This window comes from Panicum virgatum, chromosome 6N, assembly GCF_016808335.1.
Source record: "Panicum virgatum strain AP13 chromosome 6N, P.virgatum_v5, whole genome shotgun sequence".
Lineage (NCBI taxonomy): Eukaryota > Viridiplantae > Streptophyta > Magnoliopsida > Poales > Poaceae > Panicum > Panicum virgatum.
The window spans coordinates 31,243,253-31,262,293 of NC_053150.1; the positions used below are offsets into that span (position 1 = coordinate 31,243,253).

Genomic DNA, 19,041 nt, shown 5'->3' on the forward strand with positions numbered 1-19,041 from the left:
GTGTGTGAGTTGGCCAGTAGCTTGTACCAAAAAAATATTTTCTTACAATTAGATGCTAGCACACCAGGTTTAGAAATGAGTTAATTGTGCTGAATCAGATGCTCTACCAAAGAACTTGCATAGCGCATCAGTTCACCCCCCCTCCCTCTGTTATATTTTTGACGGCTTGGCATAACAAACACTCATGTGTAGGCTGGCATTTTTATGGGTATGTTTGCTTTTCAATACTGGAGAATTTATGATCTGTTGGCTAGGCAACTCCTAATTCATCTAAAGTAATATATTGTGTAGCTTCTGGAGATGCTTATGTGCTACTTGCTGATTAAATTAGGTTGCGTCCTGAAATTGTTGCTATTTGCTTGCTCTTGCAGATCTTGTTGACTTCAAGGTCATCATCTCCAAGATCCAATTCTTTGTCTGAGATCACGCACAGCAGGTGAGGCTTCTAGCCGTTTCTTTGTCTGAGATTGGTATAGTTAATTCAGGGATTAGTACATGAATATGTTGTCGTAGTAAAGTTTAAAATGCTTCTTGTTTGTCTGGTGAACTGTTTTGCTTTCAAATAAAAAAAGTTTGCTCATCTGGTGGACCACACAAGGCCTTGGCTATTTGTGGTTCATGCCTAGCAAATTTGCCCTTTTGCAACCAGAATAATAGAGCTTGCAACCTGCATAAAGATGCAGCTCAAAATAAGACCAAGTTAACTCGTTGTGGAAACGCCCTGAACTGTAGTCCGTGTTAATGACCTCAAATGAGATAAAGTCCGAACAGTTCTAAGTGCAAATGTAGAGACTATGATTCACGGTTCAATTTCTCATTGTTCTCTTTGCAGATCAGAAGTTACTAATTATTAATCTTGTTTCTTTTCCTTTATTTGTTTAAACCGGGGTTCAAGCATTGTCCAATTTTTTATTTGCTGCTGTTTCCATATAGCTAGCTAGCACTATTTTGCTAACAAATAATATTATATCCATACTAGAAAATGGATTCTTGGGAGGATCAAGTTAGAAGATTCATGTTAGATGAGGAAGAAGATGACGACGAACTATTTCTAGTTATGGTCCCTGCCCTTCAATTGTGCATGTATGATGAGAAGATACCAGAGCATACCTCATCTCTATCTGGGGCACAAAAGGTTAAAGAAATTTTAGAAGGTCATGAGAGGTGGTGCAAAGTAGAGTTTAGGATGGAGTCTCATATTTTTAGAGCAGTAGCATGTTTTCTCAGAGTGGAGAATTTATTACGTGATACTCGTTGTGTTGAGATTGAGTAGTAGTTAGGAATGTTTATGTTCATGCTATATCATAATGCTAGCACCGAGAGGCTAAAAAAGGAATTCCAACATAGTGGAGAGACAATGTATCGGAAAATTACAGAGGTCTTCGATATAATTCCAGTTCTCACTCATAGATTTGTGAAGCTGCCAAATGTAAACCAGACACATGTCAAGATTGCGTCTGATCCTCGATATATGCCTTTATTCCAGGTTCGTAATAGGTATCGAATATTTGCTCTAATCACAACTTCACAACACAAGGTTCCAACTCTCATTCCTTGATTTCTTTTTTTTTCTATTGGTGCTATAGACGGTACTCATGTCCCAATCACCATTTCCGAAGAAAGAGCTCCTCCTTACAGAAACAGGAATAGAACATTGTCACAGAATGTGATGTGTGCCTGTGACTTTGATTTGAAATTTACTTTCATCTCATGCGGCTGGGAGGGATCAACATCTGATAGAAGTACTAATCAGCAATCGATTTGGTTTGGAATCTTGAGGTGTCTATTCTGATTCCTAAGTACTAATTATATATTTTGTTGTGTTCAAATAGGATAATCCTAAAGTCAGCAAATTCCGCAAGAAGTCTTTTCCTTTATTTACCAGCTTGGAATTATTGTATGAAGGTAATACTTTTATCTAGCTAACAGTTGAGTAATTCACTTCTATCTATTCACTTGTTAATAACTCACTTGTACAATAGGAAGTATTGCCATATGGGATATAAATTTTACATCCACTCAATCTGCGCCTCAAAGAACTAAGCAGCGAGTTGAACCTACACCTCAGAGAACTGAGCAGCGAATCGAACATATACCTCATAGAAGTATCTCAGAGCAAAGCACCCATAACACAACACCTAGTAGAAATCCATTCAATTCTGGTCTTGATGGCATCGAGAGCATTGAATTTCAATCTGCTGCTACAAATCAAACTTCAGAGGATGTAGAAGGTTTCAGTGGCAAGAAATGTAAGCAAAGTCAAATGGCAGCAAGACTTGGAGACTACATTGATTTCAAGAAAGACCAGATTGAAAAAACTATGAAGGAGCTCAATAAGAAGAAGAAACGTGAAGATGTGCATTGACGTTGTGGATGCCATAGAAGAACTAACTGATGAGCAGAAGGCAGATTGCAATGAGCTATTCCAATGATCAGAAGATCTAGTCGATGGTAAAAGGTTGCTATTAGCTATATCTAGTGAAGTCTTCATGATCCTTAGTTCATTGTGTATTGCATATGTGCTGCTTGAGCAATCAAATTTTAATTCCTACTGATCATATTTTTACTCCTGATGATGATGCCTGGTATTGTTTCTTTCTTCATTTGGCAGCCTGTTCACCGCGTGCTTCTGCTTTTGCTGCTAGCCTGCCACGAGACATGCAAGTGCAGCCTCGACCCTTGAGTTATCTACTCCCCAGTCATGAAGACTTGAGATCGATCGTAGAGACAAACTTGTTATTTCCTTTTTAGTTATGATCTATTATCTTTGCTATTGCTCAAATGGTTGGGTATTTAATCAGTAGAATTTTTCATGAATTTCTCAAAAATATTGTGTGATGGATGAATTGGACGTGTTAGGATTTGATCGATGGAAAACTACTCTGGCTTGCATTGCGATTGGTTGAGAATGAATTGAATATTATTTGAGCCAAATAATTTTATCATCCGGTGGGAGGGAGAGCATGCCACGGGTCTGTCCGCCAAATGCTGCCCGGGATGGCACCACCGGCGGGAGAGCGCACCCCCGGGGTCCGATCGTGCGGGGGCCCCCGTAGGGGAGCGATGCCCCGGGGCTTAATCCCCTCCTTTTCCAAACTAGCCCTTAATCTACCGCCTATCCCCGTTAATCTGCCATTAAGCTCAATTAAATGTCCATTTAGTCTGATAATTATCTACAAGACAAGTGATCTAGTGTTCAGGCCGAATACCGTACCACTCTTGTCTTACAAACTAATAAGAAATAACAGTTTTATGGTCATTTGATTTGGCTATAAGCTGTTGTGGTTGCCACATTACAAACTTACCAACATTTCAAACAGCCATAACTAATGGAAACGATGGTACATTTCTTGCATGGTTGCCACATTATCTTACGGCAATTTCAAATGCTATAGCCATTTCAAATGGATATATTAATATAGATTTGAAATTATTGTTCTAGATTATTATTTTTGAAAATATAGAAATTATTAAATACAAATATGACACAAATTCATGTGAGAGAAAGGGAAGGACTGAACCCAATATAAATTGAAATAAGCGTGGAGGGAAATCCACGGGCACACACACACAGGATCTGAAATGGGCTAGGAGACTGAAAAATGATCGGTACACCCTGGAGCTCCAGTAGAGCTTATCCTGTGCGTTAAAATAGTCTCGAGATACATGTATTTTTTTCTTATTCACATGTGTTTGTTTGGTATTTGATTTTTTCTTGAAACATGGCAGGTACGAGTACAAAGGAAATGACATAAAGCTACGCATGGTAACAGGGAAAAGCTGATGGACCTGTACCTCTTGGACTATCTGCTCGATGAACATGAGCCGACTAGCATGCGCACTACTCTTAGCTGCTTATTCTCAGTTTTTAATCTATGGTTAATGTTAGGATGATCCTGAATTAAGACAAATAGGCGCATGTTTCAATATATATAGTGGTACCGCAATGTACCCATTAATTCTTTACGTATATAATTTAAATTAAATGAAAATTGCAATCAACCTAAGTTGTTGTACTGTATATAATGTACGGTGAATCTATCACTAATACTAACTAAATTTCACCAGTACCATATACATGGTTCGGCACATGATGGACCCATGAACGTGCCAAGGTACACTACCGGAATCTGGGTCTTTGCCGAGTGTAACACTCGACAAAGGCCACTCAGCAAAGCCCCTGACAGCAAAGGGGGCTTTGCCGAGTGCCTTTTTTCGGGCACTCGGCAAAGATGTTGCCGAGTGCCGAACGAGACTCGGCAAAGTTGACACGTGGGGCAACCGGTGACGGAGACTTTGCCGAGTGCCGAACCCCTGGCACTCGGCAAAGTTTAAATCTTTGCCGAGTGCCAGTGCTTTAGCACTTGAGCGCCTCGCTGGAGGTATCGGCTGTCGCGGGAGTTGCAACGGTCCACGCAACCTCAACTGCAGCTTAGCTCCTGCCGCCCCCTCCTCGGCCTCCTCCTCCCCCTCCATGTGTTCCTCCCCCTCCTCGCTCCCCTACTCCTCCTCCCTCTACTCCTCCTAGCTCCCCTGCTCCTCTTCCCTCTCCTCCTCCTCCTCGTCCTCTACAGGAGAAGGGGTCCTCTCCCTCCTCCTCCTCCCCACCTTACCTCCTCCACCTCTCCCACTACCTCCTCCTCCACCTCTCCCTCTCCCTTTCCCTCCCCCTCCTCCACCACCTTTGCGAACACTATGGCTCTCGGACCCCTCGGGTGCATCGGACCCACTACCGCCTCCTCCACCACTGCCCCTGTACAAGGAGCTCAGCCAAGTCATCTTGCCACCGCCTGGCATCTTTATTTAGTTACCTGAAATCAAAAGGAGTGAACGAATCAGTCAAGATAAACAATACTTGCAAATAGATGAAAATGAAGAAAATATATGTACAAATAAACATAATATATATTAAATATTGCAAGTCATACATGTATTGGAAGTAGTCATCATAATCGGGATTAGCTGGATCGTAATTCTCATCATCACTATCAGCTATGTCAACATAACCAGCAGAATCCGAAGAAGGAATGTTGTCTTCACTGTCTCTGCCTAAACGTAGTCGCTCTAGTAATTGTAAGTCCTGAATATTTTGAACCTCATCTCCAACTTTCTCGTCAACTACCCTTTCATTGTCGACTTCCACTCCGATCACGTCGGATAAGTCTATCTCGAAACTCCCTTGTAGCCCCTCTTTTTGAAAGAACTCTCTATCATTATTGTAATCTTTATTGTTTGGGAGAGGTAGTTTGCTGTGTGGCGATACTTTATACACAATATCCCAACCCCGAAGACGGTTGTCGGTTTGGCACAGGTATGAGAGATAATAAACTTGTGTGGCTTGTTAAGCCATAATGTAGACATCATCGCCTTGTAACGTTGAATCCTGTCAAATTTCGACTAGGCCAACATTAGTGGTATGCCTTGTTAAGGTTGGATCAAACCAATGGAATTTGAAAATGACTGGAGTGAGCGGTACAGAACCATGAAACTTGAGTTCGTATATTTCTTCAACTCTTCCGTAATACTCGACTCCATCTTGACCTGGCGTAAAAATGCCGGTATTCGTGGTTCTTTGATTGGGCCGACTCTGCTCATATCTCATTGTGTCGAAGAGATATCCGTTCACGTCATAAATGTTAAACGACTTGACCCTGTAGATAAAACTATCGGCAACCTGTCTCAACTCAGCACTCATGGACGAATCAGTTTGGCCCTGCAAGCGTATGCAGGATAGTTTGTCATATAGTTCGAGGACAACGAAATGGAATAGAACTATTAATTGAAGACTACCTTCTGTTGAAACCAATAAATGAAATCGGATTGTGAATTTCCCGCGCCATTTTTAAGAAGACTCTCCATTTCCATCGGGGTTGGAGCCCTTGAGCGACGCCAAAATAGTTGTTGAAATTCCCTGTATCAAACATGATAAAGGGGGTTGGATGCTAAGTAGTGGAAACTCGTGAAATGGAAACTCGTGAAGTGGAAACAATATTGAGAACTTACGCAATATACGGCTCCACCTCGTAAAGGTTGGTCAATAGTATAGCATGATACGACGCCACTCTTCATGGTTCAAGGTCTTATACCTCGCATCACTTGCACTTTCAAGTTGTCCTCGGAAAATGCTGAGACTCGATTCGTTATCGCCAGCATTGTAACGAGGGGGTGGATTATGCATGCTAGGAAGGTTGTCACCATAATATTTGGTTGTGAAGTTTGACACCTCCTCCGGAATATATGACTCTGTAATTGAAGCTTCAATTTTGCATTTATTTTTGCATTTCGTTCGAAGAATCTTCTGACATCTCTCAATTGGATAGCACCAATGGTACTGCACAGGCCCCCCATCTGTGCCTCATACGGAAGGTGTAGAAGCAAATGCTGCATCGGATTGAAGACGGCGGGTGGAAAGATCTTCTCTAGCTTACATAGCAACACAGGGGGGCACTTTTTTCCATGTCCGAAATGATGGCCCGAGATAACTCCTTAGCACACAGCTGGCGGAAGAAATTTCTCAACTCTGCCAACACTCGCCAGATATTATCAGGGAGATAGCCTCGAACCATCACCGGAAGAAGCTGCTCAATACATATGTGGTAGTCATGACTCTTCAACCCATTGATTCGCATCGTAGTCAAATTGACTTCCCTCCTCAGATTCGCTGCATACCCATCGGAGAATTGTAACTTTTGGATCCACTCTAGTGCTTCCTTTTTTTGGGGTCTTGTTAGGACAAAATTAGCCGGAGTCTTCCTCCATTGTCTCCCTAGTCTCGGAGCCTTCATTTCGTATCTTGGTCTATCGCACAACATTGCCAGATCCACTCGATCCTTGAAGTTGTCCTTCGTCTTATCAGGGATGTCCATGACAGTTGCGAAAAGAGCATCGCCCCAGTTCTTTTCAGTGTGCATGGCATCAATGTTGTGTGGAAGGAGCAGATAATTAATATAGGGAAGCCTCCACAAGCCAGAGATCTGAGTCCAGGAATGTTCATCACCATATCCCACAAAACCACCTGCATCATTGACCTAGAGAGCATCTATCTAAGCATGAAGCACGGCACCCGTCAGCATCTGTAGTGCAGGTTCTGTAACTACGACACCTTTCGTGATGTTCTTAGTGTCTCTTCTAAATGGATAGTCAGTAGGAAGGAATTGTTGATGTTTATCAAACGACGAATATTTGCCCCCCCCCCTTCTTCAACCAAATGAATTGCAGAGTTGCCTTGAATGTTGGGCATGGCAATTTTCCATGAGTACACCATCCGCTGAAAATGCCATACGCCGGGAGGTCATGCAGGGAGTAGTGGTACCAGACATACATTCTGAAGTTTGTCTTTATCGCTCGGTCGTACGTCCACACCCCTTCCTCCCATGCCTTGATCAAATCATCGAGGCTCCATGTAAACACTCATTTTATTCCATGGGTGCTCAGGAATAATCAACGACACAAATATGGTATGTCGTTGAAAGAGAACGCCGGGGGGGGTAGATTCAAGGGGATAACAAACATAGGCCAATACGAGTACGATGCGGCCATCATACCATAAGGATTGAACCCATCGGTTGCTAGCGCAACACGTACATTACGAGCTTCTTCAGCTTTCTCACGATGAATCTCATCAAAATGAGTCCATGACTCACCGTCGGAGGGATGCACCATCTTATCAGGGTTCTATCGAACACCTTTTTTTGTACCATGTCATCTGTTTCGTAGTTTCCTCGGTCATATACAATCTTTGGATCCTCTGAATGAACAGAAGGTAACGTACAATTTTCACAAGAATCGTGAGCTGCCTCTTAGGCTGACCGTCACCAGCATCCACCTCCAAGAACCTTGAGACTTTGCATTTTGGACATTAAGTTTCAGCCTCGTGCTCTTTCCTAAATAAGTTGCACCCATTCGGACAACAGTGTATCTGCTCATATGGCATCTTCAGTTCACCAAGAATTTTCGTCGCCTGATACATTGTCTTGGGCAGAATGTGATTTTCCGGAAGCATGCTGCCAAAAACGATCAACATACTATCAAAGGCGTCTCGACTCACCCCAAACTGGGACTTCAAGGCCATTAGGCGTCCAATGCCGTCCAGCTGTGAAACTTTTGTTTGGCCGTGAAGGGGCTTCTGTGCCGCCTCCAACAGCTCATAAAACGCCTTTGTGGTTGCCTCTGGCTCCTCCTCCTACGGTCCTTCACCGAAATGTGCCTCCTCATAGTCGTCTAACATGTCTCCAATCCCACCTGCTGCATCACATTCATCAATGTGTTGCCTAACGACCTCGTCCCTCATACAATGGGCTTCACCGTGAAAGATCCACCAGTATAGTCTGGCGTAAATCCATACTTGACAAGATGTTCGTCCATGACCTTCTTTGTCTTTCGTTTCTGGTTTCCACAACTGCTGCAGGGACACCACATGAAACTCGACCCTTCAGCACGCGCCCATGCCCCTTCCAAGAACTCGTTGGTCTTCTCAATCCATTCATCGATCATGCTAGCTCGAATTTCTTGGCCCGTGTACATCCACTCACGGTCATCCATCTTCGAAGATATCAGCGACTACTATCAAAATTAAATGTGTGTGGACGTTGGGTCTAGAGTCTAGTAGGTGAAGATAGGTCCTAATCCCACCCGACTATGCATAGATGCGGTCAGCTCCCATGATCCACTCCTATCCGAGACAAAATTTCGGCAGCACCTCCCCACTGTTCTCCAGATACACGTCCCGAAAGGGAGATTGTGTATCTCGAGAACAACAGGGAGATGATGCCGAAACTCTGCCCTGGATCGGAGTGAACCACAGAAACTGACCCCATCTACGCATCCTCGGGCTGTCCAAAAAAAATGTGGACAATTCGAACAGGTACGATTAAAGATATGCAAACATCTGCATATCTCCAGTCGTACTCTTCCGAACGAGAGACGCCTAACTGGTTTACGTGATCTACGAACATGATTTACTAAATAAACTAACTAAATATCAATATCCAAATGAACTAAACTCTAATTTAGTTATCAATATATCAGTTGTAAACTAAAATAAACAGACTAAATATACTAAACCAGACTTTAAAACTAAATAGACAATTGAAGATATGAATATCTAAATTCTAGTTAACATCAAACAAAAATATATAAATAACTATCAACATAAACTAAACTAGAGTAAAAAAATAAATAAACAAATAAACTTATGAATATCTAAATTCTAATGGAATTCTAGTAAACATAAACTAAATCAAAGCTATGAATATCTATCTAACTAAACAGTTCTAATTAAATTGTAGTTAACATCTTACTAAGAATATAAATAACTAATTAAATAAATTACACTAGAAATAAAAACTAACAAAACAATTAAAAATTAACTAGAATTAACATCTAACTAATAATATAAATAACTATCTAAATAAACTAACAAATTAAACTAAATAAACTAAAAACCTAACAAAATACACTAAATTAATTAAAAAAATACCTTGCTGAGTGTGGAGTCGACGGCGCGGCGCTGGCCGGCGCTGCGCGGGCCGGCGTGGAGGTCGGCCGCCGGCGGCACTTGCTGGCGGCGGCGCGGGCCCCGGCCGGCACGGGGCCCGAGGTGGCGTGGGCTGGCGCCGCGAACCGTCGGCGCGGACCGTGCGCAGGCGGCGAGGCCGAGGACGAGGGCGTTGAGGGCGCGGGCGAGGGCGGCGGTGGGCGGCGAGGGCGACGGAGGCGAGGGTGGCGCTGGCGACGGCGGCGAGGGCGACGGTGGGTGGCGAGTGCGTTGGTGGTGTGGGGAGGTGGTGGGGCGTGCGGCTGTGGAGAGGAGTGAGGGAGAGTGGAGTAGAGGAGTGGAGTGGATGAGTCAGGCGTTTAACTCCCGAATGGGCGTTCTTTGCCGAGTGCCCGATCGGGTTTGCCGAGTGCCCGATCGGGTTTGCCGAGTGCCCCCGATCCGGCACTCGGCAAAGGAGTTTAAAAAAACAAAAACAAATTTTGCCGAGGGTCTTTGATCCTGCACTCGGCAAAGGAATTAGAAAAACAAAAAAATTGTTGCCGAGTGCTGGCCCAGCTGGCACTCGGCAAACATTTTTTTAACAGAGAATCAAATGGCTGCAAAAAAATTGATATTGATATACGAATTCAAGGAAAATTCATTATTTCATGCATTATTATTTGAAATTTAGATTGGAACAATTCACATTTCATGTTTCATGATTTTATGCAAAAAAAACTATTATTTCATGTATTTCATAGTTAAATTTAATTTATATCAACAAAATCGTTTTGATCAGGTGTTTCACAAAAATTTAATGAATATCAATTAAATAACTTGCCAAAGTAACTCAATTATTTATGGTTCATAATTTCATGAAGAAAAATCTATTATTTCATGCGTCTAAAGTTCATGTTCAAACTAAATACAATTATTATCAATAAGTGGCAAAAAAATATAGCGAACTAAAAAATTAACCCAAATTTCACGGGGCACATACTTTGTTGTTTTTTGTCTATACAAAAAATTTCACATTGAAAATCCTATGCGACTTTCATTTTGTGTACAAACCCTTCTGACTAATTCACATCTCTCTTAAACTTGTTCGGAGATCCTCCGGTTTGTAAGAAGCATATGTTATCACTTGTCCGAAACGCTGTGGATTTTTTCACACTATCCCCGCATGAAACCATGACATTTCAACAAGTCCCATGATTTTCGGACTTTGTTTGCTATTTTATGTTTTTTCTGAACATCTGTGCGCAGGCTTGCGGTCAAGTTTCGTGATAAACATGCTTCAACTATTCAGTTCTTTCACGGATACGGCATCAGTTTTGATCCAGATACATGAATGTCACTTTTCCTTTCAATGATTTCGAAATTTTGACCCACTTCTAATTTAAAAATAGCTTCACCGAATATTCCCCGCAAACAGAAAAAATAACAGAATATAGTAAAACAATCAATAAAAGTATCATATACTACTTGGGATTAACTTTTTAAATTTGAGTTGCCGAGTGCCCGCAGTAGGCACTCGGGGAAGTTTAGTCTTTGCCGTGTGCCTTTCTTGTAGCACTCGGCAAAGATAACGTCCGTCAGCCATCCCTGACGGCCGGCGCACGGCTGGAGCGCGTGCTGGGCACATGCGCGGCCTTTGCCGAGTGCGGGCCCAGCGGCACTCAGCAAAGATAAAATATGCCGAGTGCCCTTGCTTTGCCGACGGCCGGCACTCAGCAAAGTTTGGACATGCCGAGTCGTGTGTTTGCCGAGTGCTGTGCCGTGGGCACTGGGCAAAGAGGTGCTTTGCCGAGTGCCCGTGTTCTGTCACTCAGCAAAGCCGATGACACTCGGCAAACATTCGTTTTCCGGTAGTGGTACGACAACCCTTTTATGTGTACACATGGCAAAATATGTGCCACAGAAGCACATGGGAAAATATGAATCGGGGTCTAAGCTCAAAGGGAAGTGCCAAACGTATGAAAGCAATCATCACAAACTAATGTTTGCTAAGCCAAAACAAAGATATGATTCTCCAAGGTCCCCGCGGTCTGCGTAGCAGCGGCCCGCCCTCCAGCTGCACCGTGCAGTAGCTCCCCCGCACTCCAGTAATCATCACGAACCAACGTCCACCGTGCAGCAGCACCCCGCCTTCCAGCTGCGCCGCCCATGCACCGGCGGCCACGTCGAAGGCGGGCTCCTCGACGCGCTGACAGGTGGACTCAAGCTTGTCGGCGCAGTTCCCCAGTGAAGCTTGCTCGGGGAAGGTCACGAGGGACGCAGCTCATCCTTGGAGGCAAGGCCATCGTCGAGGAGGCTGCGCCGCATGCGGATTATCTGGGCAACGTAGAGAGCGTAATCGCGTTCATGGACCGCATGGACAAGCGGTGGGAAGCCATGGAATAGGTGGTGACACACAGGATGAGGCCCATCGAAGGATTGAAGGGTAGGGAGGCGGCCGGGTTCCTTGGCCAGACTAAGGCCACCGGACGTGACATCGGCATCGGCAGTGGCGTCAGCGCCCATAGCCTGCAGCGCAGCGATGAGGTCTTCGAGGGTCCGCATGGGGGACGGTGGGGCGGACGCCTGGCCATATGGCGGCGACCCAATCAGGAACCAGCAATGGAGGCTAGGGTGTGGCGGTGGCTTCAGAGGGGCGCGGGGCAAGGACGATGCCTTCTCGTTACTCTCATGGTGGCGAGGTGCGGGACTTCGCCACCGCCGACCTGCACCCACTACTATAGAAACGATTTCTAGGGACGCCTTGTTTTTGTTCCAGTGGCGGATGCAAATGAACCCCGCTCCTACAATAGGAGCTGGGAAGGTGACAAAAGATGGAAAGAAAAAAAAATAGAGATAAGGCACCAATCGAAGGCGTACCATTCAAGAAACAGTCCATCTTCTACAAGTACTTGCCGTATTGGGGTGATCCTGAAGTCCGCCATGCAATCGATGGTACGCACCTAAAGAAGAATATGTTTGGTAACTCGATTGGGATCCTTCTGGAGACATCAGCAAAGACAAAGGATACATTAAATCACGTCAAGACCTAGTAGCCATAAAGATAAGGGAGGATCTTCACCCTATAGATAAAGAAAATAGAAGATATGAACTTCCCCCTGCTTCCTACGACTTGAAACATGATGAGAAGAAGGCAATGTGCAAGAGCTTATGGGGGTCAGAGTCCCAAGTCGTTTTTCATCCAACATAAAGAAACTAGTCTCGATGAAAGATCTATCGCTATGCAGCTATAACTGTCACGATTGTCATGTTTTGCTGACGGTGTTCCTCACTATTGCAATAAGAGCGATCAAGCCAGTATACGTGAGGACGGTAATCACTCGGCTGTGTTATTTCTTCAACAAAATTTCTCAAAAGGTGATCAACGAAGATGAATTGAATGATCTTCAAGAATTTATTAGGGAGACTATGGCACATGGGTACTTGCTTCATAGGTCGCACAGGTTCTGTATGTAGCTGATCCTGCAAAGAAACCAAAGCATGTTGTTGTCCTAGAAAAACAAGATATCATAAGGGTTGATGGTATCAACGATGTGGAAGATTATAATCAGTACAATGAAATGAACCTCTTCACAGACCTACCACAAAAGATGAAGATTATAGAAGCAAGGTTAAGAAAAGATGACAAGCCATGTGCACGCAAGGATGGCGAATCGAGAATTGTAACCGGTTAAATCAGTAGTTATTTCGAATCAGATTGCATGTAATCGTATTTTTCTCCTGTTTTCTGAATATCAGACCTATTAATGAACTATTTGTTGATGTATTTTTCCCCTGATTTTTGAAAGAGTTTCGTTATTTTTTCAGATTTAATACAACCTAGAACAAGGAAAATATCAATTTGTAAACTTAAGTTCACAGCCACACGTGCAATATATAGTACAATCTCAGAAACTCACACTTAGAGATAGTAGACATAACATATTCATAGCCTACATTACATAGCGACAGAATACATGCATGAAAATTCATAGCGAATACATATTGCAAAAGTTCAATTGCATGCCTACTACATCATCTAAGGAATATTATTCCGAAGCAATAGGTACTGAACATAGTTAACATCACCAATCTTGTACCCCAGGGCATCGTCCATAAAAATCAATGCACGAATAAGTGTGCTGTCCTTTGCTTCACTTCTACGAGGAAGTGCTTTGCCGTAGACGGTGAACATTGGTTCCACGGTAGGATCAGGCGTAGTTCGAAAGTCAACTTAACTGGAGATTCTTTTCCACTAGCCACTATTGGAATCATGATACCTACATATTGTTTTGATGGTATCTCGAAAGAGATTGTCATTTTCTTGGATTGTTGGTGTTCTGTGGTTACCACCTGAAGAGGTGAACCACCTAGGTGTTGTAGAACATCAGTAAGCCATTTAAATATATCGATACGCTTTATTAGAGGCAATGTAAATAAACATTAATAATTATTTTTATTAATGAAATCACATATTGTGGATCATAGACAAAAAATGATTCTTACTATGCTTGGAGCTGGATTATTCTTTTGAGAACATCGCATTGGTCTAGTCCTGTTGACTCTGCTGAAAGCGATGCCAAGATTATGAGCCTGGGGCTGGTCGTAATCCTGATGCTGCATACCATGACTAAAGCCACCACTTGCCATATGATTCGCTGCTGAAACATGTGTAGTTATTTAAAATGCACAAATATATACATCATTAGAAAATTATATATTTAAAATACAACAATATATACATGAGTTTATTTATTGAAAATGCAACACCCATTCACTTAATTTACTAAATCAATAACTAAATTATATATATGCATCAATATATATACATCAAAATATAAATCACTAACTAAATTATATGCAACAATATAACACATACCTGGATCAATATATATGCATCAATATATATACATCAATATATAAATCACTAACTAAATTAATAAATCATTAACTAAGTGTACTTTGCATTTAAATGGAAAGAATGAAACAAAAAACAAGATATAACACGTACCTGGTCAATGGAGGCATGGCCGCACGTGGGGAGGTGGCGGCGGCGGCGGCGCACGCTCGGGGAGGCGGACCGCGGCGTCGAGATCTGTTCTTCTAGCTAAGTGTGGTGGCAACTGATATATATATATATATATATATATATATATATATATATATATATATATAGGGCGAGCATTTATAGGGGCGGGTGGTGATGTCACCCGCCCCTGATAATAATTTTCAGTGTTCTCCAAAAAATTCAATTAATTCCATAAAAATAGTAAAACTGTTAAAAAACTTGAAAAATTTAACCCTATCATTATTATGACCAGTAGAACAAGAAAAAATATGAAAAAATCATTCTAGTGTATATTTTTCATGAGGGTGTGAAAATCTCAAAGAATCGGTTGATGTTATAGTAGTGAGAGCCCTACATTGTGATCTATACACTATAAACTATAATATATTATCAAAATATTATTCACATATTTTTCTATTGTTCTATTTGTGTCAATAATGCTAGGGTTAAATTTTCATATTTTTTTGATGAGATTTGCTACTCATTTGGATATAAAACTTTTTTCAGAATATATAAAAAAGATTTGTAGGGGCGGGTGACGCCACCACCCGCCCCTCGAAACAATTAAAGCAATTTCCAGGGGCGGGTGGTGATGTCACCCGCCCCAACAAATCGTTTCCAGGGGCGGGTGGTGGCGTCACCAGCCCCGAGAAATCGCTCTCCTATAAATATCTAGGCGCCCTGGGACTTAGCCACATTTCGATATGGAAGAGAGGGACGCCGGTAGGCTGCCGAAATTTCAACCCGAGCCCACGCCGCGGCCCGTTCTCCATGCCACCACTGCCGTCCAGCCACGCAGCCGTCGCCGTCCTCGAGCTCCAGCGGGATCTGCACGGCCGCCGCTGTCCTCGATCTCCAGCGGCATCCGTGCCGCCGCCGCCGCCCTCTCCTCCGGATCCGAACGTCCGCACCGCCTCCTCCTCCACCCGCACCAGCACCGCCGCCGCCGTCCCCGCCACCACTCCGGTCCGGCCTCGAGCTCCTGCTGGCCCGCGCCGTCGCCGCCGTCCTCCGCGCCGCGCCCTCCGCACGCCGGTCGTCCTCGAGCACTGCGGGACCCCCGCCGCCGCCGCCCTCTCCTCCGCCGAGCTGCTCCATCGAGCCCCCCTTCGCCTCGTTCTCCGCGGCACCGCCTAGGTTTTTTTACATTTAAGCTAATGTATTATTTAATAGTCTTAGAAATCATTTCTACAGTTATTTATTAGTCTAAGAAATAATTTCTATATATGTTGATAAATGTATCCTTGAATTCCTAGAAATAATTCCTATAGTTATTTATTAGTCTTAGAAATAATTTCTATATATGTTGATAAATATATCTTAGAATTTCTAGAAATAATTCCTATAGTTATTTATTAGTCTAAGAAATAATTTCTATATATGTCGATAAATGTATCCTAGAATTCCTAGAAATAATTCCTATAGTTATTTATTAGTCTTAGAAATAATTTCTATATATGTTATTAAATATATCTTAGAATTTCTAGAAATAATTCCTATAGTAATTTAATAGTCTTCAAAATAATTTCTATATATGTTGATATATGTATCCTAGAATTCCTAGAAATAATTCCTATAGTTATTTATTACTCTGTGAAATAATTCCTATAATTATTTAACAGTCTTAGAAATAATTTCTATATATGTAGATAAAATATATCCTAGAATTGCTATTAATAATTGTAACGAACATGGCACCATTTATGCCATTTCGAGTGATTTTGGTGATCGTATGACAACGCAATCAATGGGACTAATGGTTTTGTTGAGTAAACATTTCTAGATCCCAGTGATGAAGTAAAAAGGCCATACAAAGCAAAACACGAAGAAAGAACTCAAAGAAACGCTGAATTGGATGAGTTCTACTGAAATCAGTAGCACCGGAAGAACCAATGCCTGTAGCATCGGTGCATCCGATGGTTGTCGGAAGTTCCGACGCCCTGGCATCGGTGCAAGTCTGAGCACCAAATAAAGATCAAGGGAAGACCAAGTCAAGATAGCCAGGTCATCGGTTGAACCGACGGCGTCAAGACGAGCATCGGTATATTCAACGTACTATATTCCAGAGACGATGTCAAGTGCCCAGGAGCCAAGTCTTCAGCACCGGTTTAACCGATGGTGCATCGGAGCATAGCGTCGGTGCAATGCCGTCAGCAGAAGAGGGAGGTCCAACGGCTAGTCCAGTTACTGTGTGTGACCGGTTTAATCGACGCCCTTGGCATCGGTTTAACCGATGGTCCCTGGAATCGCTGCAACTGTGTCAGAGAAGCCAACGGCTACTTCAGAGCGCGGAGTGACAGGAAGAACCGATGCCCTGGCACCGGAAGTTCCGATGCCTACGCAGAAATGTACCCAACGGCCCCAAACGGCTAGTTCAAGTGTGTGGCCTATATATATGTTCTCTCCCGGCCATTTTGAGTTTGCTGGAGTCCCAAGACATCACACACACATCCAAGAACACCTCCAAGCCATCCAAGAGCATAGAGATCAAATCCTTAGTCCTTAGCACATGCTTTGTGAGTGTTAGTGCTAAGTTAGCTCTTGAGTGAGTGATCAAGCAAGGTTTAGATCCTTGTGCTGTGGTTCTAGAGTGAACCAAACTTGTATCTCGGTGCACCGGCCTCCTTGGAGCATTGGTGGCTCGCTGGCACGTCAACGACCCTCCAGCTTGATGTGGAGCGGCGTCGACAACTTTGTGCGGGGGACGGAGACCCCTCCTTCGTGGGCAATCTCCCGTAGTGAAGATTGGGATCAAGGTGACCGTGATTGTGTTCACAGAAGAGACTTGATTGCCGGAAGCGATACTCTTTGTGAGTGCTTCAACAACGTGGACGTAGGGGCGCCTTTGTGGCAATCGGAACCACGGGATAAATCCTCATGTCGAGAGTTCGCTTCCTCTCATCCCTCTCTTTAAGCTTCCGCATTTCATATTACAACTTGTATGCCTCTACTTTCTTAGTGTAGTATTTTGCTAGGATTGGCTATAGGTTGCAAAACTCTTTTGGGTTGAGGGTTTCACACTAAGGTGAAACGTAGTTGCACATCTAGATAGCTTGATTTAGTTTAAATTTTGTGCAAACTAGTTGGAGCCATAGGTTAAGGTTTTTAGAGTGCCTAATTCACCCCCTCCCCCTCTTAGGCTAGAGCACCCGATCGCTTTCAATAATTCCTATAATTATTTATTTGTCTTAGAAATAATTTAAGGATTTTAAATTATATAGAAATTGTGGAATTTAAGAATTTTTGCATTATTCATTTGAAAGACTTTATTATTGTGTATATATATTATTTGTGGACTTAAAGGACTTTATTGTTGTACCCCTATATATAAGTTGTGGAATTAAGAATTTTAGCATTATTGACTTGAAAAACCTATTATTGTGTATATATATAAAAATTGTTGACTTTATTATTAGTTGCGAGGACTTTATATATATATATATATATATATATATATATATATATATATATATATAGTGTGGACTTTCAGAAATTTATCATTATTACAATATATGATTTTCTTGCCATATTGTTGTATATATATATATAAATCCTCGTATGACACAACTCGTTTAATGTCGCATTCCATTCACGTCTCCCTTCCCGCTTGCCGGCCATCGTATGACACGACTAAACTCGTTTGGCCATCCTCGTTTAATGTAGAAGTTGTAAATGTCTGATCCATCACCATCTTCCCCACCAAGGGAAACGCCAATGTCGCAAGAGGAGGAAATTGAACAACTCACCTCTCAGATGGACTGGGGTGACGCCGGAGTTGAAAGTGAGGATGACGAAGGTCCCCAGAAAGGACAATGGGCGTACGTAGCAGGAGTGTAGTTGGATGCACTAGATCCACATCCGATCGCTCCGAGACAAAGGTCTTTATTGTCGGATTTTGATCCAGATTACGTTCCGAGTCCAGCTCGGGCAAGGACTTACAGTCGAGCATTTATTGTACATTTTCAAGAAATACGCATAATAAGTTGATGAATTTGGGTACGATCCATGTAGGATGCTGCGACAGGAAGAAGTAGACGTCGAGGTTAACATGCAAACGCAACAGAGGAATAACTTGAAGGCAATGAAAGCTCTGGTCCGGAACTTCAAACTACTTCCTCTGGCAGCCAGAATAAAAGCAAACGGGATCAGCGTGGAAGAAACAAATACCCCGAAGGCCAATGGGTGGTCAACGTAGTTAGTGCTGCAGGCGAGCCCATAGACCCTCCAGAGGTCTACGCAAAGTTTATGAACACAATCGGTTCTATAATAAGGACAAAGATGGTTTTGGATCCAACGATCCCCGATTGGCCAATAGTTCCGAAGGGTACGAAGGAGGCGATGTGGCAGATGTTGAGGCAAACCTTTATTTTGTCAAGAGGAACTCAAGATAGGGTCAGGCATTATGCTAGGAAGATGTTGGGTGAGTGTTTCCGCCGGTGGAAGAGTGAAATCAACACTAAGTATGTGAAAAAGGGCCGAACACCATTTGAGGATTATG

The 19,041-nt window shown here is 42.9% G+C and overlaps 1 protein-coding gene across 1 annotated transcript; it reads left to right on the forward strand.

The window, feature by feature from the left end:
• Positions 1-938: 938 nt before the first annotated feature.
• LOC120678060 lies at positions 939-2,365 on the forward strand. Its single transcript, XM_039959221.1, is given in 3 exon segments — positions 939-1,486; positions 1,833-1,905; positions 1,983-2,365. Coding segments are annotated over 3 exon segments (960 nt in total). The 5' UTR covers positions 939-982.
• The last annotated feature ends 16,676 nt before the right edge of the window (positions 2,366-19,041 follow it).